Source organism: Pelodiscus sinensis, chromosome 1, assembly GCF_052426305.1.
Source record: "Pelodiscus sinensis isolate ZL-2025 chromosome 1, ASM5242630v1, whole genome shotgun sequence".
Taxonomy (NCBI): domain Eukaryota; kingdom Metazoa; phylum Chordata; order Testudines; family Trionychidae; genus Pelodiscus; species Pelodiscus sinensis.
Window position 1 is genome coordinate 133421207 of NC_143052.1, and position 19807 is coordinate 133441013.

Sequence of the window (19807 nt, forward strand, 5' to 3'; positions counted from 1 at the left end):
AACACGAACTAGGTAGTTTGAACTAGGCTTCCTAGTTCGAACTACCGTTACTCCTCGTGGAATGAGGAGTAACGGTAGTTCGAACTAGGAAGCCTAGTTCGAACTACCTAGTTCGTGCCACGTATAGCCGCGCGGCACGGGGTTCGAACCAGCCGGGATTTAAAAATGGCGGCGCCCGGCTTATGCAAATGAAGCCCGGGAAATTCAAATCCCGGGCTTCATTTGCAATTGCGATATGCCTACATTACCCCGCTACTTCGAACTAGCGGGGTAGTGTAGACATACCGAGACTGACATACAAAGAAAACCGAGTTTGGTGAAGAATTGAGAAAGCATTAATAGTTATGTGTATTGTAGCTTATGCTTTTAAAAGTGAGGCTATACATGGGGAGTAGAAAAAAGAAAAGAAGGTGTAGAGTTTGTCACCTGTCTAGCCATGATCAGGCAGCTTGGTTTCATAGGCATTGTGGTAGAGATTACTTTTAAGGAGAGGTTTGAAGGAGGTTAAGTTGGTAGCTGTTGTGATTTTATCAGGAATTTTCCCAATGCATAAGGTCCATTGTGGAAGAAAGGCAGTGTTAAGGGAGAAGCTGACTGGTGAGTGTGAAGGGATGGGAATGCAAGCAAAGATTTTGCTGTTGCTGACACCAGCGACATCAGTGACACCAGATTTGCTTTGGTATAATAAAAACAATGGCATATTTTATTCTTTTCTGTACTGGCTTTTACACAGAAGATTCAGAACTTTTATGCATCAGTCTGCAGGATGTTGACATTGAAGAGGAAATCCCTGAATTTGTGATCCTGGTGTCATTTAAATAGTGTAACTACTGCAATCAGTGGAGTTGCTCCTGGCTTAATTTAGTGATTCTAGTCAGCAACTGTTGTATGGTTTTGATATTAGCAGAATCACAGGAGAGGGAACAATTATTTTTTCAGCCAGCATCAGTTTCTCTGTTCTTTGAATCTCAGAATATTTCTTCGTTTTCAGTAGCTGTTGCCATCTATAGAATCAGAATTAGCTCTGTTATTCAATGAGGGAGTTGTTAAGCTTGGTCAGAGGGTAAAAAGAGCTGGGAATTATGATAGTAAAATTTTATTTCTGTTGCTTGTCTAGAGTTGCTCATGCAATTTGAGTGACCTCTGGGTGAGTTTGGAACCAAACTAAAAATAAAAGAGCAGGTAGGAAGAAAATGGTCTGTTAGTATTTGGCAAAAATTAGGGTTCACTTCACTGAGTAAAATCCTTCAAAATAATAAAAGCTTTATTATGAAGGATGGACATTCAGTAAAGTTGGCATTCAGTAATGTTCAGACAACAACATTAAAGCAGAAGTCACTTTCTTTGTAATAACTTATTGTTTGCTGGTTTCTGTGTGTGTGTGTGTGTGTGTTTGCATATGTGTGTGTATGCACATGTGTACCCGTTACTTCCTATTCAAAACAATGGTTTTTTCTCCCTTACAAACCATAGAACAGAAAGTCTGTGTGATATTTAGTGCTGGTTGCCCATGTTGAACCTGGAGAACAATTCCCTGAACTTGTGATCATGTTGTCATCTACACGGGTTATGCGTACCCATATGTGTACCCATTACAAAGATAGCTTCCCCACTTCTCACCCCTGATTAGCCATTCATTGACTCATAAATAGCTATTCCCTCTCTCCCTCCCTTTCCCTCACCCCACCTTCTGTACTAAATCTGATTTGTCAATTTAATAATGTGTTTGCTTTTTTAATTGTATTCCTTTGGTATATATGGTCATGCCAATTCTCTTCCAGAATATGATCTGAGGAAGTGGGTCTGGCCCACAAAAGCTCATCACCTATTAAACCATCTTGTTAGTCTTTAAAGTGCTACGTAGTTTTTCCTTTTGTTATATTTCCCACAGACGTTAATAGAAGCTGTGTGCTCAGAATGAATTGGACGCTGGCATTTAATAGTAAGCCTTAAGCAGGGGGGCAAGGCAGAGCTGCACTTCCCCAAGAAAGACATAGGGGGAATTGTGCCTCGGAGAGGCACCCTTTCTCCAGTTCCATTCATCTATGCATAGGGGTGTGGAATTAGTACCAGCCAACAGGCTGGCATGGAATGCTCTTTTGAAACACCAGCCCTGTTCCTTTTTCAGCATCTTGCTGTTCTGCTGAAAGAGACAAAAGAATGGATCCTTTACTCCTGCCAGAGACCACAGGCATGTTCAATAATACATAACGCTTAATGTAATTCATTCTTGATCCACTTTACATCCTCTGTGCATTACCAGAGAAGTATAAAGGTGAATCTGACTCTAAATCTTTATTCATAGCCAGAAGTATAGTATATTGTTACTAGTACAAACAAAATGACCTTAGCAAGTTAGAGAAAGGGTCAGAGGTAAACAGGATGAAGTTTAATAAAGAGAAATGCAAAGTGCTCCACTTAGGAAGGAACAATCAGTTCCATACATACAAGATGGGAAGCGACTGTCTAGGAAGGAGCATGGTGGAAAGGGATCTAGGGGTCATAGTGGACCACAAGTTGAATATGAGTCAACAGTGTGATGCTGTTGCAAAAAAAGCAAATATGATTCTAGGTTGTATCAACAGGTGTGTTGTAAGCAAAACTCGTGAAGTCATTCTGCCGCTCTACTCTGCACTAGTTAGGCCTCAGCTGGAGTACTGTGTCCAGTTCTGGGCACCACATTTCAAGAAAGATGTGGAGAAATTGGAAAGGGTACAGAGAAGAGCGACAAGAATGATTAAAGGTCTAGAGAACATGACCTATGAAGCCAGGCTTCATGAACTGGGCTTGTTTAGTTTGGAAAAAAGAAGATTAAGGGGGGACATGATAGCGGTTTTCAAATATCTAAAAGGGTGTCACAAGGAGGAAGGAGAAAATTTATTCCTCTTGGTTTCTGAGGACAGGACAAGGAGTAATGGGCTTAAAGTGCAGCAAGGGAGGTTCCTAACTGTCAGGGTGGTCAAATATTGGAATGAATTGCCAAGGGAGGTGGTGGAATCTCCCTCTCTGGAGATATTTAAGAACAGGTTAGATAGACATCTGTCAGGGATGGTGTAGACGGAGCTTGGTCCTGCCTTGAGGGCGGGGGGCTGGACTCGATGACCTCTCGAGGTCCCTTCCAGTCCTATGATTCTATGATTCTATGAAAATTGACCACAGACATAATTTCTTATTATAATACTAAGGGGGAGAGCCTCTTGTTCCAAGCAACAGGATATAGTGAATCATTCAGATCTGTATGTACATTTTCAAACTACAGTGGAGTCCGGATTATCCGACTCCTGGTAATCCGACACTCGGCTTTATCCAACCCTGCAGCTCCTAGGGACAACAGCCCCGCTTGCTGCCCCGTCGTTCTCTTGGAGCAGCTGCTGCCCCTCCTGCACGGGACAACGGGGCAGCAAGTGGGGCCGTTCTCCCACCCCGTGCCCTGGAGCCGCTGATGTGGCTCCTGCCGGGGCTGCTTCTTCCCCGGCAGCAGCAGCAGCAGCAGCAGCAGCAGCAGCAGCAGCAGCAGCAGCAGCTGTCCCTGTGCTCTCTAGGAGCAGCTGATAGGGCTTCTGCCAGGGCCACGTCTTACCCGGCGGCAGCATTCCCTATCATCTGACATATTCGGTAATCCAACCATGTGTCGGTCCCATTTACATCAGATGATAGGGACTCTACTGTAAATTTAAATGTTAATCACTAGAGCAAATAATTTGATAAAACTAGTTTCCGTACATATACCTATAGGGCTAGAGGATCAAAAGGGCATTTGAACTGCAGACATGAACCAGAAACTTCTGGGGAGAAGTATTCCAGTTTGCACCCATTCATTCTATGAATGCAAAAAAGGGCCAAATTTATGCAGGATTAAAAAGTGTTCACCGCCGGGGAGATTGGTTCTCAGCTTTCCTAAAAAGGCACCCCCTACTATTTAAAAATGGAACGCCGTGTTTCATAAATTGTAAATGATACATTTTTAAATGTAAGATTGTGTGAGAGGGTATCTACAAATTATTGACAAGATGATTTTACAGCCCCTCTGTTACGTAGACAGGAAATCTCAGTTAAAGAAAATGCACAGACTGTTAAGTTTCTGAGAGTGTAACCACAACTGACTGGAAAATATTTGTGGAAATAGGGTTTTTTTTTCTGAAAATCTAACTCCCCAACAGTTTTGGTTTAGGTACCCCAAACTGAAAATATCTTGACCAAAAGCAGCTCTTTATTTTAGGTTTTTGGACACAAATACATTTTTATTTTAGGAAATCAGATACTTGCTGTGAAATTGTTCACCTAGTCAAAAATTCAATTTCCATTAAAAATAAAGTTGGCAATGTTTTGGCCAGTTCTAAATGTGACATGTTGATCTGGGGGAAAAATAAACAAAACCTTTTGAATGTTCAGCCTTAAAATATTTTCCAGCATAAGCCATTTATTTCAGAAAATTTTCTCTTTGAGAAAATCTGAACATGTATATACTTCTGCTTCTGACGAAACATTTGTTTTTAATGGAAAAACAGCTGAATATGAATAGACCGCATTTTGATCTGTAAAGCATTTATAGATGCACACTTTATAACTGTTTCCTAATAGGGTGGAAAAAATGTAAAATATGTAGGTTATATTTAATATTAACTCTTTGTCAGCTTAAATAAAGTGACTATAATTTTTAGGTGCCCAACTTTAAACATTTTAAAAGGGCTTGATTTTCAGAAGGCAGGTGAAAAGCACTTTAAAAAAATTAGGCACCTTTAAATTGCCTCAGGTTCAACACTCAAAGTCATTAGATATGTTTTAAAATCTTGATCAGGATTCTAGCTAACTTTATTAATAGATGAGTATTCAGCTCAGTGCTTTGCATTTGATGTGTAACCAAATTGGATGTAAATAGAGCCCTACTCAGGGGTTCATGCCTCAGCTGAAAGAGGTCCGTTTAATTTACAGCAGCAAGTTTACCACTGTATTCCACACCTTCTTGTTGCCGGCCCAGATAAATGAAGATCCACCTACCATTACTTGGCAACCAATGTTGACAGAAGCTGGTTCCATAGCATTTTTAGCATGCCGTGCCAGCTCAAGCAAAACAAGACAGCAGCAGCAAAACCCAGTTGTAAACCTTACTCATCATTATTTGTCTGCATGACCAGTAAATGGAGATGCAGATCCACGTGCTTGCAAAAGAACCAGAAGTACGCCAAGCTGCAAAGAAGGCAAACAATGTTAAATCAACAGGCCTTGCCTCACATTTCTTAGTACTAATGCATTTATTATTCACCGTTCATTCCAGTATGTGTTTGATCTTTAGTTGCACACCTACCAGTAAATGTCTCTTAGGCTGGCTGTGGGCCTATGAATGATCAGGATCTTTCCTTGCCACAATACAGATACATTCATGGAATAGTGTCCAAAAATCACTGTTTACCAGAGTTTTATCTTGAATGTTAACTTTGACAACAATAAAACATAACTCTCCTTCCCCACAGCCTAAGCTCCCTCCTGAGCGAGGCTTTTCTGGCCTATAGACCATCCTATATTTAACTCCTCCTGCAGGTGTGCTTACTTTTTTCTTAAAACTATGCAAATTGTCCTGTGTTTCCTGTCTCCCCTACATCAGTCATGGGTCATACATGTGTCAAAGCCCCACACAGTGCTGGCACATGTCACCTCTCTGCCCCTCAGTTAAGCTTTGCAGTGGTGATGGTGGAGGTGGAGGGAAGGTAGAGAAGCCATTTCCAGCTTGTTCATGCCCCAAACCTGTAAGCTCTACAGCAGCTCCCTGGGCAAGGGCTGAGCACTCTCTTCACCTGCCTGCCAAGCTCTGGGTCCTGCCCCCAGGCAGCATGGGGCTGCTCCACCCTCTAGGCACGCTTGTCTGTTGAGACACCTCACTGACCAAGTCACTGAAGTCCCTACAGCCAGGTTCCCTGGGCCATCGTGCACAGTGCATACTCAGTGCACAATGAAGGGTGCTAGCTGGATAAAGGCTGGTGGCTGCTCCCTGAGGCTGGCCTCAAGCAGTGGGAGCTGTGCTGGCTAGCCAGTGGCTGCTGTCTGGGGCAGACCAGGGTGGCGGGGGTCGCACAGGCCAGTCAGTGGATGTTCCCCAGGCCTGAAATGCTTGCTGGCCCCCTGTGATCATTGTGAGGTATAACTGTCCCCCATACTTGCTGGTTCCTTGTGGTTATTCCAGAGTATAACTGTTCCTGCTATCAGAGCCCTCCGTTTCCATTTGATGACAAACAATCACATTCCAGGCACCACTCATTGTCCTGGCGCAAGCAAACCGTCACCTTGCTCTAAGTTAGGATAAGAGGAAGCTTCCTACCACATTTGGTGGCGCTAGCTCTTACCCTTTAGGAGGAGTTCTTGAATGGACCCAGACGGACACATAAACAGACTCTCATTTAGCATGTAGAAGGCCCAAATCCAAGTCCCTACTCCAGTGGCTATCTAATTATTTATACCAAGTAGAACAACTTCAATTAGAGACATTGAGAGAGACTCAATCAAGGATATGCCATAGCTCTGTGATTAATGTATGCTACTGTGGCAGGTGTGAATCTCTATTCACATCCCTTCTCTACATGGGGCAGAGGAGGGGAAGAGAACCTGGGGCACATCCCAGGTGAGTGCTTTAACCATTAGGTGCATAGCTACAGTAAAACGTAACTGTAGATATGCATTATGTTAGATCAACTTTCAATGACTATATTAATTACTGTGGTGGTTCGTGTCCACACTACAGTCCTCCTGTCGGTGGTGTATATCCTTGTCAGGACTGACTTCCACTGACTGAATAGGGGCAGTTTAGGAGACTGGGAACCTGGGTTCTCAGCTCAACATTGGAAGCTTCTGGGAAGCCGGGAACAATGTTCCCTCTAAGCTGAGCACTTGGGCAGCTGCCCAGCAGAGATTCAAATGCCAGCCAGCTAATTAGCAGAATGCCCACAGCTGACAGCATGTGTTTCTGCACCACTGTAAACACTCTAGTGTAACAAGGTGTGGAGAGATGGATAGGGAGAGATTCCTTGTGACGCTTTTGTCCCTCCCTGTTACAGTTCAGTGACTTTTTGAAATGCATTTGCATGAGGGTTACCTTTACATAAAGTTCATTCCCACTCTGTGGATGAAGAAAAGAAGTCTGGTGGTGAAAGAGACTCCATGTTTGCTAAGATGCAGATGTGTTTGTTCCTGTTCTGCTTCTTTGCCAAAGAATGGCCTGGTGCTTGCCCATCAATTCTGATGACATCTGACTAGATGCATCAGCTTGTCCTTTGTCTTTGAGAAACAGGTGTGCCCACTCTCCAGACTTGTCTGGTAAACGCACTTCAGTAATTATTTCAGTTCATGTTCCTAATTATGCCTATAACGTTGCTACATACATTTCACAATGACATGATGGACCAGCAAACTATTCATTTTCAAATGACACCTTACATGGCATATTTTGTACAAAGATTATTAGTGGCGTGTAGGAACTGAATACAGCAGTGTAGCCAATTACAGTCACTAACTGAAGGAAATGGAAATTGGTCAGATAACGATGATCAGCCGAATTCAAATTAGAGTAAAATGGTGTATTGCCAGGGGAAGGATCTGGGACACATCCCGTAGTCATGTAAATGATGGGTTAAATCAGTCAGAAAAGCAATCTATGAGAGTGCAGATGGTAAAGCAGCATAACTTACATTGCCTGCTTTATGTTAGGTCTGGGCTACACTACAGAATGAGGTCAATGCAAGGCAACTTCTGTTGACAGAACTATGGAAGTGTCTACACTTAAATTTTGCTTTCAGCAATATAAGTGTTCTGTTATGCCAACTTAAAAACTCCATCTTCATGAGCAGCATAGAGTCAAGATAACACAGTGTCAGTGTAAACACTGTATTGTTTACGTCAACTGTGGTTTTCAGAAGCTAGCCTGCAATGCCCCATGCTGATTACAATTGATATAAACCAGTGGTCACCAACGTTTTGGGGCTGCCGGGCGCCTGGGGGCGGGGCCGCTCACGTGCTGCGTGTACTGGGGCGGGGCCGCTCACAGACCACATGACTGGGGGCGGGGCCAAGCATGCGCCACACGCCCGAGGTCGGCACTGGCATGTGCTGCGATCCCGGGCAGGGGCTGCCCAGGTTCCGTGCGGCGCCCCTGGGGCCAAGGCCAGCGCCAGGGCCAGCAAGGGCACGCGTGGTGCCCCCGGGGGTGGGGCCAAGGCCAGCACTAGGGCCAGCAAGGGCACGCGCGGTGCACCCGGGGGCAGGGGGCAGGGTCGGCATCGGCACGCGCTCCGGGGCCGGGGCCAGCCATGCGCCCGGGGCTGGCACCTGCTGCATGCCCGGGGGCGGGGCCAGCCCAGATTGCTCCGCGGGCGCACGTAAAGGGCCCAGCGGGCACCATGGCGCCCGCGGGCTCCAGGTTGGGTACCACGGATATAAACATTCTTTGAGAGGATATGAGCCGCCTTGCATAAACAATGTGATTATTCTGGATGCTGCATGCCTACGTAAGTTTGGTCAATTTTATTTTGTAGTGTAGACATAGCCTTATGTTTTCCCATTAGCTCCTTTTGTTGCTACCCCTTTGACCTTTATGTCCACTAGACATATAACTTGGGCTTATTTTGCACATGCGTTAATGACAAATTGATGCAAGTTGCACATTTTTACTATGGTTACACTCATTTAGCCCCTTTTTCTGATGGGGTTACATTTCATGTGTAATTTATTCTACAGATTATTACTGCTGAATTTGACCCTGTAAGCTTATGTTATTCTTCTGGTGAGTGGCTGATAGGAGGTTATTGCCTAAACTCACCTCCTGAGGCATTTGCGAAATACTTTGCATAACTAAATTATTTGGTGCTTAGCAACTGGACCAGAAATATGGCTGATGTAATCTAAAGAGTAAGGGACAAAGTCTGATCTCTCTTACATTGTAGACTATTTACAGAGACTTCACTGATTTTAACTCCATTTTTAAACCATTTTAAATGGGACCAGATATCCAGCTCACTTGTGTATTCCTTAAATGCACGAGTCATTTGATAACATACATGGGTTTTACTCCTTCAGATGTATGAAATAAAAGAAGAAGGAGGAATTCTCAAGAAGCTTTTTGAAATATGGAACAAAGTTACAGAACCTCTGCAGCCCAAGGTGCCACAACAAAATAACACAAAGATGAAAAGTTTGTCTTATCCGTTTTCCAGAGAGAAAATATATTTGTGAGTATTTTCAAATGTAAACGCTATTGAAATGGACTGTAAGTTTTTGTTTGTGTCCTCCTTCCATTGTAAAACCTAGTACTTCAGTAAGTATCTGAATCAAAATTTAAAAAAAAACCTTTTGTCACATCAGGTATTTTGGTTCCTGATAAGAATTTTGTGGCTTAGGCCCATCTTCACATCTGTGCTGCCCTCTGCTCTTAGATATGCATGTGCATCTACTACTGAAGTAAATGAAAGCTGACTGGCTTTAAGCAGAATTTATCTAAATGTGCCAAATTGAAAGGTGCGTCTGAATCTAAGTCTGGTGACGTATGCCATCTGCCTTCTCTTACCATACGTACTTTACAGTATCTTCAGTCTATCAACTTCCTTCAGCTGACATGCATGGAACCTGATTTTGCTCTTGAGCTAGTGTGAATCATGAATAAGTCCTGTAAAGTTAATGGAGATCCACTGGTGTAAGTGAATGGAAAATCAGAGTCCCTGGGATACTCTCTCTCCCTTACTTTCACTGTGCAACTAACTCAGACACCTTGTCACATCACCTCTTAATTTGGCCTCCTGTGTCAGTTTAATGGAAGGTGAGTTGATGTGAATTATCTGTCAAGAGAACAGAAGAGCAGCACAGCAAAAAAAGCAGCTAACAAGAGGGTGCAAGATGGACCGGCTCCCTCTATCACTAGCACTTTCTTCCAGTTCCTTGGTGCGAAAATAACACGAATGAAGACTACTTAACACATGCATATCTAAGGCAACCTCAGAGTATGTCTAGACTACATCCCTCTTTCGACAGAGGGATGTAAATTAGGCACTTAGAAATTGCAAATGAAGCTGGGATTTGAATTTCCCATGCTTCATATGCATAATTGCGTCATGGCGCTCTGTCAAAAAAGCACTGTGTTGAAATTGAAACCGCAGTCTAGAAGCGGTTCTTTCGAAAATAGATGCCTTTTTTGAAAGATCCTGTAAACCTCAGGTTTCAAAAAAGGCTTCTATTTTCGAAAGAACCGCATCTAGACTGCAGTTTCAATTTCGAAATAGTGCTTTTTTGAAAGAGCGCCATGACACGATTATGCAAATGAAGCACGGGAAATTAAAATCCCGGCTTCATTTGCAATTTCGAAGTGTCTAATTTATATTCCTCTGTCGAAAGAGGGATGTAGTCTAGACACACCCTCAGTTAATATGAATTTAACTTATACTGCTTGCTGTTTTGCAGTGGCTATAAGTCAATAAAGAATTTCACTTAGTAGGTATATCTGCTTCCATTGGATAGGACACTTGTGGGAGTGCTGGGAACAGAAGGAGTCATATTCAGCGATGTAGATGTGTTTTTAACTTGAATTGAAAGTGCCAGATAAATTATGAGTAGGAAAAGGAAAATGCTTTCTTGCTTGGAAAAAGATATAACTAATAAAGAAACATATTTTTCTGGTTAGGTTAGATTTATGATAGTAATTAAAACTTGGCTAATACTATGCAAATAAGAAATTCTTGCCACCTGCCTTCCATCCGGAGTAATACTTGTGGGCCTAATATGCAGTTTAACAGTTCTTATTACCTCATTAATGCTTGATTCCCTGCATTTATGTCTGACAAATAAAGTCATATAAATTTAGTGACCTACAACATCATTTGTTGCCCTTTTCATTAATCCTGAATACATGCTAAGTAAGCCAGAAGGAGTAAACTGGCAAAGTTAATTTCACTGATGAGGATTCATGGGTTTGGTTAATAGTTAGTTATAGAATAATAATTACATAACTGTTGCAGATTGATTGTATGAAAGCAAATGTATTGACTTAGTCATCCTGAAAAGAGTAATGAAACATCTGCAATAAGGCGAGTTGAAATCTGATAGCATTAATTGAGTCAAGGGAATGTTAGAACACTGCGGCTATTTTATAAGGAAAAATGTGAATGTCATTCTATGTAAACAATAAAAACTTTCCTTCAGCTATTTTACATTTGGATAGTGTTTCTGTATTAACTCCTCCAATTATAGCTTTCAGCCTATGTAATCCATAGTCTTCTTAATATACTGAAATCTTTGTAGAGCTCAATAGGATGAGGCAACCTCCTGTCTTAAAAGACCACCTTAGAGTATCAACTAATGCATACAGTTCTGCTTCACCTCCCTCTGCTTTAAGCAGCTGTTTTTTCTCAAGCCTTTACTTGAATGGTCATTTAATACAGGTTTTGTTGCAATGGTTTCAGATGGTTTCTTAAGCAAATTGTTATATAATCCTATTCATTAGTAGCAGTCATGAAAATGTAACTCATTTTGTCTCTCAACATTTTAAGGTACAACATTAAAGACAAAGACACATTTTTTGACAATGGTACCCGCAGTCGAATAGTAAGTAAGCATATGTGGTCTCGTATTGACAGAATCTGCTGTGCTTGATGGTATCTGCTTCCACAGTGAATGCACTTGGCTCTCCTTGCCGACTTCGTCACTATTTGCTTATTGTTTCATAGCAACAGAAAAGTACAATCAGGTGCAACAGATCCAGACAGTTGGTAAACAAGCCATCTGTCTTGTAACTGCTTGGGAAAGAGTCAAATCTTCATATATAAAATGTTTTAATTTTGTCATGCTTCTTAATATATTTATTTAGATATTGTGGTAAATATGTCAGTTGCTGAAAAGAAGACCTCTCACTTAAACTAGTATAAATCTGGAATAATTCCACTTAATTCCTTGAAGGATATGGCCAACAGGTTTCAGGGCCGGAGTCTACAAAGGATTATTTTACTTTAGATCTATTAACTTCAATGGCATTAAACTGAGTTATAGAAATAGAGGATTTGACCACTCTATAGCATTTCTAGGCTCTCTAGATCAGGAACCTTTTTTGGGTTAGAAGGCAACCACCCACAGAAAAATCAGACGGGGGCCACACACAAGTGAGAAGAAAAACAAAACAAAACAAAATCCAAACTAAAGTTGAGATAAAGTTACCCCTGACTGAGAAGAAGAAAGGCACTCCCCACATTCCTCTCGCACACCAGAGCCTAGGGGTCCCGGCTTAGTAGATTTTGTGTGCTCCAGTCACGCAGTGGGATAGCAGGGGTGCTGGAGCACTGGTGTGGGCTCCCCAGTGCTGGGGGGGGAGGAGGCATGAGCCTTGGGGGCGGGATCCAGGCAAGCTGAATGCAACCCCTGGGCCTGAGTTCCTCACCCCTGTTCTAGATGCATAAAATAAGCAAAATTATTACAATACCAAGATGAAAGCAATGGAAAAATGAACAAATATAGATGCAACTCCTGATTATTTCTGGTTCTGGTTCTGCTACTTCCCTACTGGGTGACCCATGGAAAGTCACTTCCCCTCTTTGTAATGCAGTTTCATGGTCTGCCAAAATGGGGATAATGACACCAACCTTCTTTATACAGCACTTTGAGAGCTACTAAAAAAAGTGCTATATGGAAGCTCATTATTAGTATTTAGTTGAGTGGTCTTGCTAAAAGTAATGTGGCTGGTATTGTGAGAAATGGCAAGTAGGATTTAGCCAAATATTAGTTCTTTTTTCAGAAATCCTTGTGACAATATTTGAAAGCATAGGAAAAACTGGAGGCCAGATTCTTAGCTGATGTAAATGGCAAAGATGCAATGAGTGGATTTAAGTATTGCTCATAGATGTAACTTTCTTAGGTTTCTCTACAGCAGTTCAGTTACATTTTATATTTACTTAAAAATTTAAGTGTAATGGTCTTAAACCATATATTTATACATGAGTCAAACACAGGATGATGTAGATATTGCTACAAATAAACTATGGAAAAGCATCTTGTTTTTATGTGTAGTTCTGTGGATTGTGCTGGCACTGTAATTAACATAATCCTAAGAGATAAATTGTTTATTGCATCACTCTTTTTTCTTTCTGTAGGTACGTGAAATTTTAAAGCGTACATCTTGCACAAAAGCCAAAAACAGTATGGGTAAGAGAAAATTAATAATATTGTACGTATGTTGTTTTGAAAGTGACTGTTTTCAAACATTTCTTCAACATTTTATCAAAAATAATCAAAACATTTATCTAACGGCATCTAAAAATATATTAGTGCATTTTCACATGAACTAAAGATGGAAATGAAATATATTTTCTTAACGACAAAATCAGCCCCAGGGATATAGTACTGTACCTTTTTCTGAAGAACAACCTAGAATTAGAAAGTAAATGATCATCTTTTGAACAATTTCTTTTAAAGACTCTTTAGCTGATTAAAAAATATTCAAGCTTTTAAATGAGCTATGTTCATTTACGTTGTGAACATAAATCTATTCACTTGGTGCTAACTGGCAAAAGGTTTACAAGAATATTTAGTAGTTCTTGGTCTGATCTTGAGAATTGTGCTGACAAAAGTCAGAGACACAGGTCTCACTGTAAATGTGTCAAAATGTAAAATAGAAGCTGCCAAAATTCCATATTTAGGACACTAGGTAGGGGATAGCCAAATTTCTCCTGATTTCTTAAAAGTGGGAGCTATTATTAATTGGATTATGCTTCCCACCACTAAAAACCAACTCCAGACTTTCATAGGTTTGGTTGACTATTACAGCTGATTCATACACGTTATTGTATCTCATATCACAAACTTTTGAAAAAAAATCCAAAGCCATGTGTAGTAGTGGGGACAAAATTTTTGATGAGGTTCCTGACTTAATCTACAAAAAAGATACATGCATAAAATGGGATAAACATATTCAGTAAATAGCAATCTTTCCAATGTTATGTTACACAAGGCATCTGAATTAAGCATATCTGAGTTATGCATATCATAAACATATTTTCATAAAGCATATGGAATATTACATAATAGGGTGCATCTACACAGCAGTTATTTTGAAAAAGAGCACTCTTCCTCCAACTTCCCTTTCTCCTCGTACAATGAGGGTTGCAGGAATCAGAGTAAGAAGTCCTCCAGCTTGACAGTATTTTGACATTATTGCAAAATAACTGCATGTTGTGTAGATGCAAACTAAATTATTTTGAAATCATGTTGCTGTGTAGATGTACCCACAGCGGCCAGTTTAGATCTTGACAAAATATTTGAAGTGTGTACTGATACAGTGTGTACTGTGTATTACTGAAAACAGGGGACAGTAATGCAGATCATCCGATTGCTTTGTTGAGTAAAAAACTAACACCCATTGACTGGAAATTTTCTGTCATAGAAAAAAGAATGTTTTGATAGTTTATGAGCAATCACAGAGTTGAGGCCCTACTATTTTTTACATCAAACCGAATATACCAGCTCCAGATTGCTGCACAGGAGCATTCTCTTCAAGAGTGTGACATGGAAAGAGTATGTCGTAGAAGAGAAAATATCCAACATTGGCAGACACAAAGTCCAGGCAAGAAGGTTATGACTTGGAGCCTATGGATCAGCCAGTGGGTAATCCTATTGCATCATTCTAAGGGGGAGGTATAACCCAAGAAGTCATCAGTGTCAACTGAGAAGGGAGATACAAGAATACTCTGATCCTTGTAGGTACATTCTGGTTCAATATCATATGGGGTCTTAAACAAAAGCCAGGCTGATATTGGTCATTTAGTAGCATTGTGAAATTATGTATAGGGATTTTAGGAGTTTTAGGAGTATGGTGAAAATATGTTCCTAAAGTCTATATCAAAGCAGAGTTGACATACCGGTTTTATGCTAGATAAAAGAGTGATTTAGCTATCATATATAAATTAAGCACTGTAAGCCAACACAATGGAAATCCATTTCAGGATGAAGTTGTGAAAAAAAAGATGCAAAATTAACAGGGAAGAAGCAAGATTTAGAGGGGGGGATATGGGGGAGGAGAATCATTATGGGGTGAGGAAAGAGAAGGTGAGTTACTGCTTACATTCATGAAAAATGGGATCTCAGCCACGTGGAGTTGAAATGCTGCAAATAATATTTGGGGCAAGATATATTTATTTAGACAGAGAGTTAGCCTGCTAAGTTTATGATCTAGAAATCATGTTACAAATGTGTCTTATATGTAACCTGTTATTTCCCTTATCTTCTCTCACTTTCTCTTCCATTCTGAATGTTTGATAAAAGAAGTTGTTTTCACTATAATAAAACTTAGAGCTGTTGTTAGGAGTAGATCCTAAGTTGAATCATTAAGCTGGTATGTACACTGTTCCTTTGGGGTCAGTAGATCTGTTATTTCCCTGAGTGGTCTGTAGATCAGATTCTGGAACTACAGGGAATACTCTAAAGGGGAAAGGCTTACACTTAAGTTTAACCTGCATGGCAAAGTAAGCGCTGGCATAATCCAGAGGAGTTTGCTTGGGTGGCTCATAGGGAGATGGTGTCAGGGAACTGACATCCAGTGAAGCACCTGTAAGTCTCCCTTTCATTGGAAGAAGGGGGATAACCTCTCGTCCTAGGTACCCCAAAGACCATTACATCTCTTTGTAGGAGAAATGACTGGACTGTAGTCATAAATGTGTCTAAATTATTCCCCATGCAGCTTCTTTGAACTCCATGGAGTTGTATGATGTGTGGGCAGCAAAAAGCTTTATCCATGGAGTGGGCTACTTTAAATTGAGGCTAGTTTTTAAAATAAATATTTCACACAATAAAGAATAAGCTCTGACTTTCCTTTCATACTGGTTTTACACCAAAGTGACTCTATTAACTACCGTGACGTTAGTCAAGTTACTCATTTTTATAGTCCATGGAAGTGGATTAATCTTAATCACCAAAAGGCATCTGGTGCAGAATAAGAGAACTCAGATGTAGTTATTATAGAATTGCTAATTTAAAATCACACCATAATTTTAGACAACCACAAAGTATCTATTTATTTTATGGACTGGGTAGCACATTGGGTTAGAATAGTGTCTTTTATCTCTGGAGTCCTACGTCCACATTTTATCTTTGGTCACAAGTCATAATGACTCTGATTCATGTATCCCACCTCACAAAATACATGACACAGTTAATCAGTATTCATAGTCTCTGCTCAAGAGAGATCACAGACTACAATGGAAAAAGAGATGCCAGTTGAGATTAGAGTTGAATCAATGGCTGATTTTTCAAATTGGTTACTGAACCACAAAATTGGGATTGACCCTAAATGGATTTTACCCATTTGTCTTGCCAAAATTAAGCTCCTCTATTTGTCTTGCCCCTCCAAAAATTTGGATTAAACAGAGCAATTTGTTTAACCAGGTGAGTTAAACCAGAATTTTTTTTCTGTAGTTTTGTTTTGTTTGGTTCCTGGGTTCTTTTTCTACTTAAAAAATAAATTAGCTAAATTTAAAAACATAATATTATTTGAAATAAAAAGTAAAAACATTTCATTTAGAAAATGGCAGGATGAAATGTTTTCACTTTTGAAACGGATATTTTTTCTAGCTAAAACTAGCCACCCAATTTAACCGGACTTTTCAAATCGTGTTGGTGACCCAAAACTGCATTTTTTCAGTTAATAAACTAGTATGTCCAAAAATTTTCACCCATGTCTAATTAGGATGGAGAATTCTGGTTGGTTTTCCTCCACTTTGGCTGGGTTGAATGAGATGAAGACATAAAGCTGGATGTCAATAGCAGACTGAGGACATTTCAGGACATATCTTGAAAGTCTCCATGCTGTGTTTAACAAGAGGACAGAAAGATGGAACCTTACAGTATCCTATATGAATGTGCTCTCTGTGAGCCATGCAAGAGTACAGGTTGAACCTATGTGGTCTGGGGCTCTCTAGTCCGGCAACTAGAGAGCCCCAGAAGCAGAGGTTGCTAGTGGCCAGTGGGGCCAGGGAGCCTGCAGGGTACCAGAGCTCACTGCTGATGGGGCAGGAAAGCCAGCAGAGGGGCCAGATCTTGCAAGGCAGCAGAGCCTGCAGATGACAGGGCTCTCAGGAGCTCTGCTGCAGACTGATGGAGCTACCACAAGACATGGGGGGCCACCAGGAGCCACAGGGGGGCTGCTGTAGCTTGCTCGGCCAGGAGGCTGGAGAGAGTGAGAAGGCTGGTGCCCCCTTGCTCCAGACCTGCTCTGGTTTGGAAAACTCCCTTGTCCAGACTGGTTAGGCCCTGAATGTGCTGGACCAGGGAGGTGTAACCTATAGCTCTATCCAGCCCCATTTTGGTCCACATACAAATTAATAATCACTCAGCCTCAATGGTATCTCAGGCAGCTGATAGATGTATCAAAATTGTATTGCGTACCTGATCCTTATCCTTTGCCAGTAAAAGACCATCTACCAGTGCAGTCCGCACACCCTTTGTTTTATAGCCAGGTTGGTAACCAGACTGACAAGGGCCAAGGAGCAACCACACATTATGAAAATTGACATAAAAGCTTTTTCAATTATCTTAACTAAGAATGGAAGATGATGAGATACGAGGCAATAACTGCAGATACCTCATGTGATGGCTTCATGGGCAGTGTCGGGGGGCTCGCCCCTGTCTCGGGGTTGCCACCCCCATCCGGGGCCTAACTCGGCCCGTCTGGGCCTAGCCCTCAAAGTACCCTGCCCCTCTCGTAGGGGAAATACGGCCCACCGGCCTAGTCCCAAAGTATAATGCCCCTGTGCTAAGGGAAATACGGCCTCCCAGCCTAGTCCTCAGTTTGCAGGCCCGGAGGCCTAGTCCACAGTTTGCAGTTTGCTACCCTGCTCCCACGTGCCAGGGTCTCAGGCAGCAGGGGTAGGGGGGTCCGGGCCCTCCCTCTCCACCGGACCCCGACCCAGGGCCCTAGTAGTGGCGGGCGGTTCCCACCACTGGCTCGGCGGGGGCTCCTCCCCGCAACGCCCCGAGCCCTCAGGGGCTTCTACAGCTCCCTGCCCTGGGTCGCTTCCTACCCCTTGCTCGCAGCCTGCCGCGGTCCCACCTGTCGGCGTCGGTCGCCGGGCTGTAGTGGTCCTCCCCCTGGCAGCTGCCGAGTTGGCGGAGTCCGGTCCAGCACTCGGGTCGCGGGGGGTCGGTCGGCGGCTCCGGCGTTGGGGCCGAGCCCTGCAGAGGCCCGGCAGCAGCACGCTCAGCTCCCCCGGCGACTCCCTCTCTGTCCAGTGGCCGCTAGCTCCTGCTCGGGTCGTAGTCTGCCCTTTCTGAGCAGGCCAGCAGCCTTTTATACCTTGGCTCCCTTTGGAGCATGCCCAGTAGGGCTGTGTGGGTGGGGCCCTCTCCGCCCCCGGCCCCAGGTGGTTTCCCTGGGCTTGAGTGCGGGGCGGGGCCGCCCCGTCACAGGCAGCATGCATTGAAGAGGTTCTAAACCTAAGAAGCATGGCAATATTGTAGTGTATTGAACACACTGAATGGTCGAACACTGGAATCACTGCAACTTGTGCCAAAGTCCACCTTCAATAAGTTAGCTTTTGTCTTAAAGAGCCACCTTAGGAAGATACCCAAGATTTTTAATAAAACTGTATTAACCTTTTATGAAAAGCTAACTACTAGCAATGACAACGGACACCTTTGGCCTGGTCTACAGTAGGGAATAAGTTTGAATTAAGACATGGAACTTCAGCTATGTCAATTGCGTGGCTTAAGTTGAAGTAACTCAAATTTTGGTGCTGTCCACGCTGCAGGAAGTCAAAGAGCGCATATTCTCCCTTTGACTTCCCTTACTGTCATGGAAGCAGGACCACCAGTGATGATGAGAGCATCTTCTCAATTCAAATTAGCATGTCTTCACTAGACCCACTGATTCAAACCCCGCAAGATTGACTGCGGCTGCTTCAGTCTTATCTGTACTGTAGACATGGCCTTAGAGACTAACAGATTTATTTGGGCATAAGCTTTTGATAAGCCACTTCATCAGATGGTTTTACCCATGAAAGCTTATGCTTAAATAAATCTGTTAGTCTCCAAGGTGTCATAGGACTTCATGTTGCTTTTGTAGATTCAGGCTAACATGGCTACCCCTCTGAGACTTATTAGCAATGAATTTTTGTCAGGGCAGTGACATACCTGCATACTACTTAGACTAATGAGTAGCTGTGTTACCCCTACTCTCTAACCTGGGGTGCCCTTTACAATACTTTGCTTCTACAGTTCTGTTCACAAACAGCCAGCAGCATGCATGTCACTACCAGATATGTCTGGTACTCTGTGTTCCCACTAAGCTTCCCAGCAGGACGGCCACTCAGGAATGATTCAAACATTGCACACTTCATTAGTAGACCCGCACACATCTGGCAGCATTTGTTCATGCACCTCCACCCCAACGATTTTGCAGCCATGTTACTCCTGCCTTTTGCCTTGGAGCAAGCAGCTCCTGGGACCCTCCTATCGGCTGTGCAGCTTAAACATACAGGCTGTGTCTACATTGGCAAGATTTTGCACAAAAGCGTCTGCTTTTGTGAAAAATCTTGCCACCTGTCTACACTGGCCATGAGTATTTGCGCAAGAACACTGACGTAATGTACAAAATCAGTGCTTCTTGTGCAAATACTCTGACACTCCCGCTCAGGGATAAGTCCTCTTGCGTAACTGTTCTTGTGCAAGAGGCCAATGTAGACAGGTAACATCAATTTCTTGTGCAAGAAATCCCGATGGCTAAAATGGCCATCGGAGCTTTCTTGTGCAAGAGAGCGTCTACACTGGCATGGATGCTTTTGCGCAAAAGCACATCTTTTGT

At 42.4% G+C, this 19807-nt stretch overlaps 1 protein-coding gene across 1 annotated transcript in view; it reads left to right on the forward strand.

Annotated features, from left to right (window-relative positions):
- Positions 1–19807, forward strand: part of ANO2 (anoctamin 2) — a 292358-nt gene that overhangs the window by 77982 nt on the left and 194569 nt on the right. The window contains exons 6-8 of the mRNA XM_006128152.4: positions 9061–9212; positions 11520–11574; positions 13110–13161. Coding sequence (XP_006128214.3) covers positions 9061–9212; positions 11520–11574; positions 13110–13161 — 259 coding nt within the window. The remainder of the gene's footprint in view (positions 1–9060; positions 9213–11519; positions 11575–13109; positions 13162–19807) is intronic.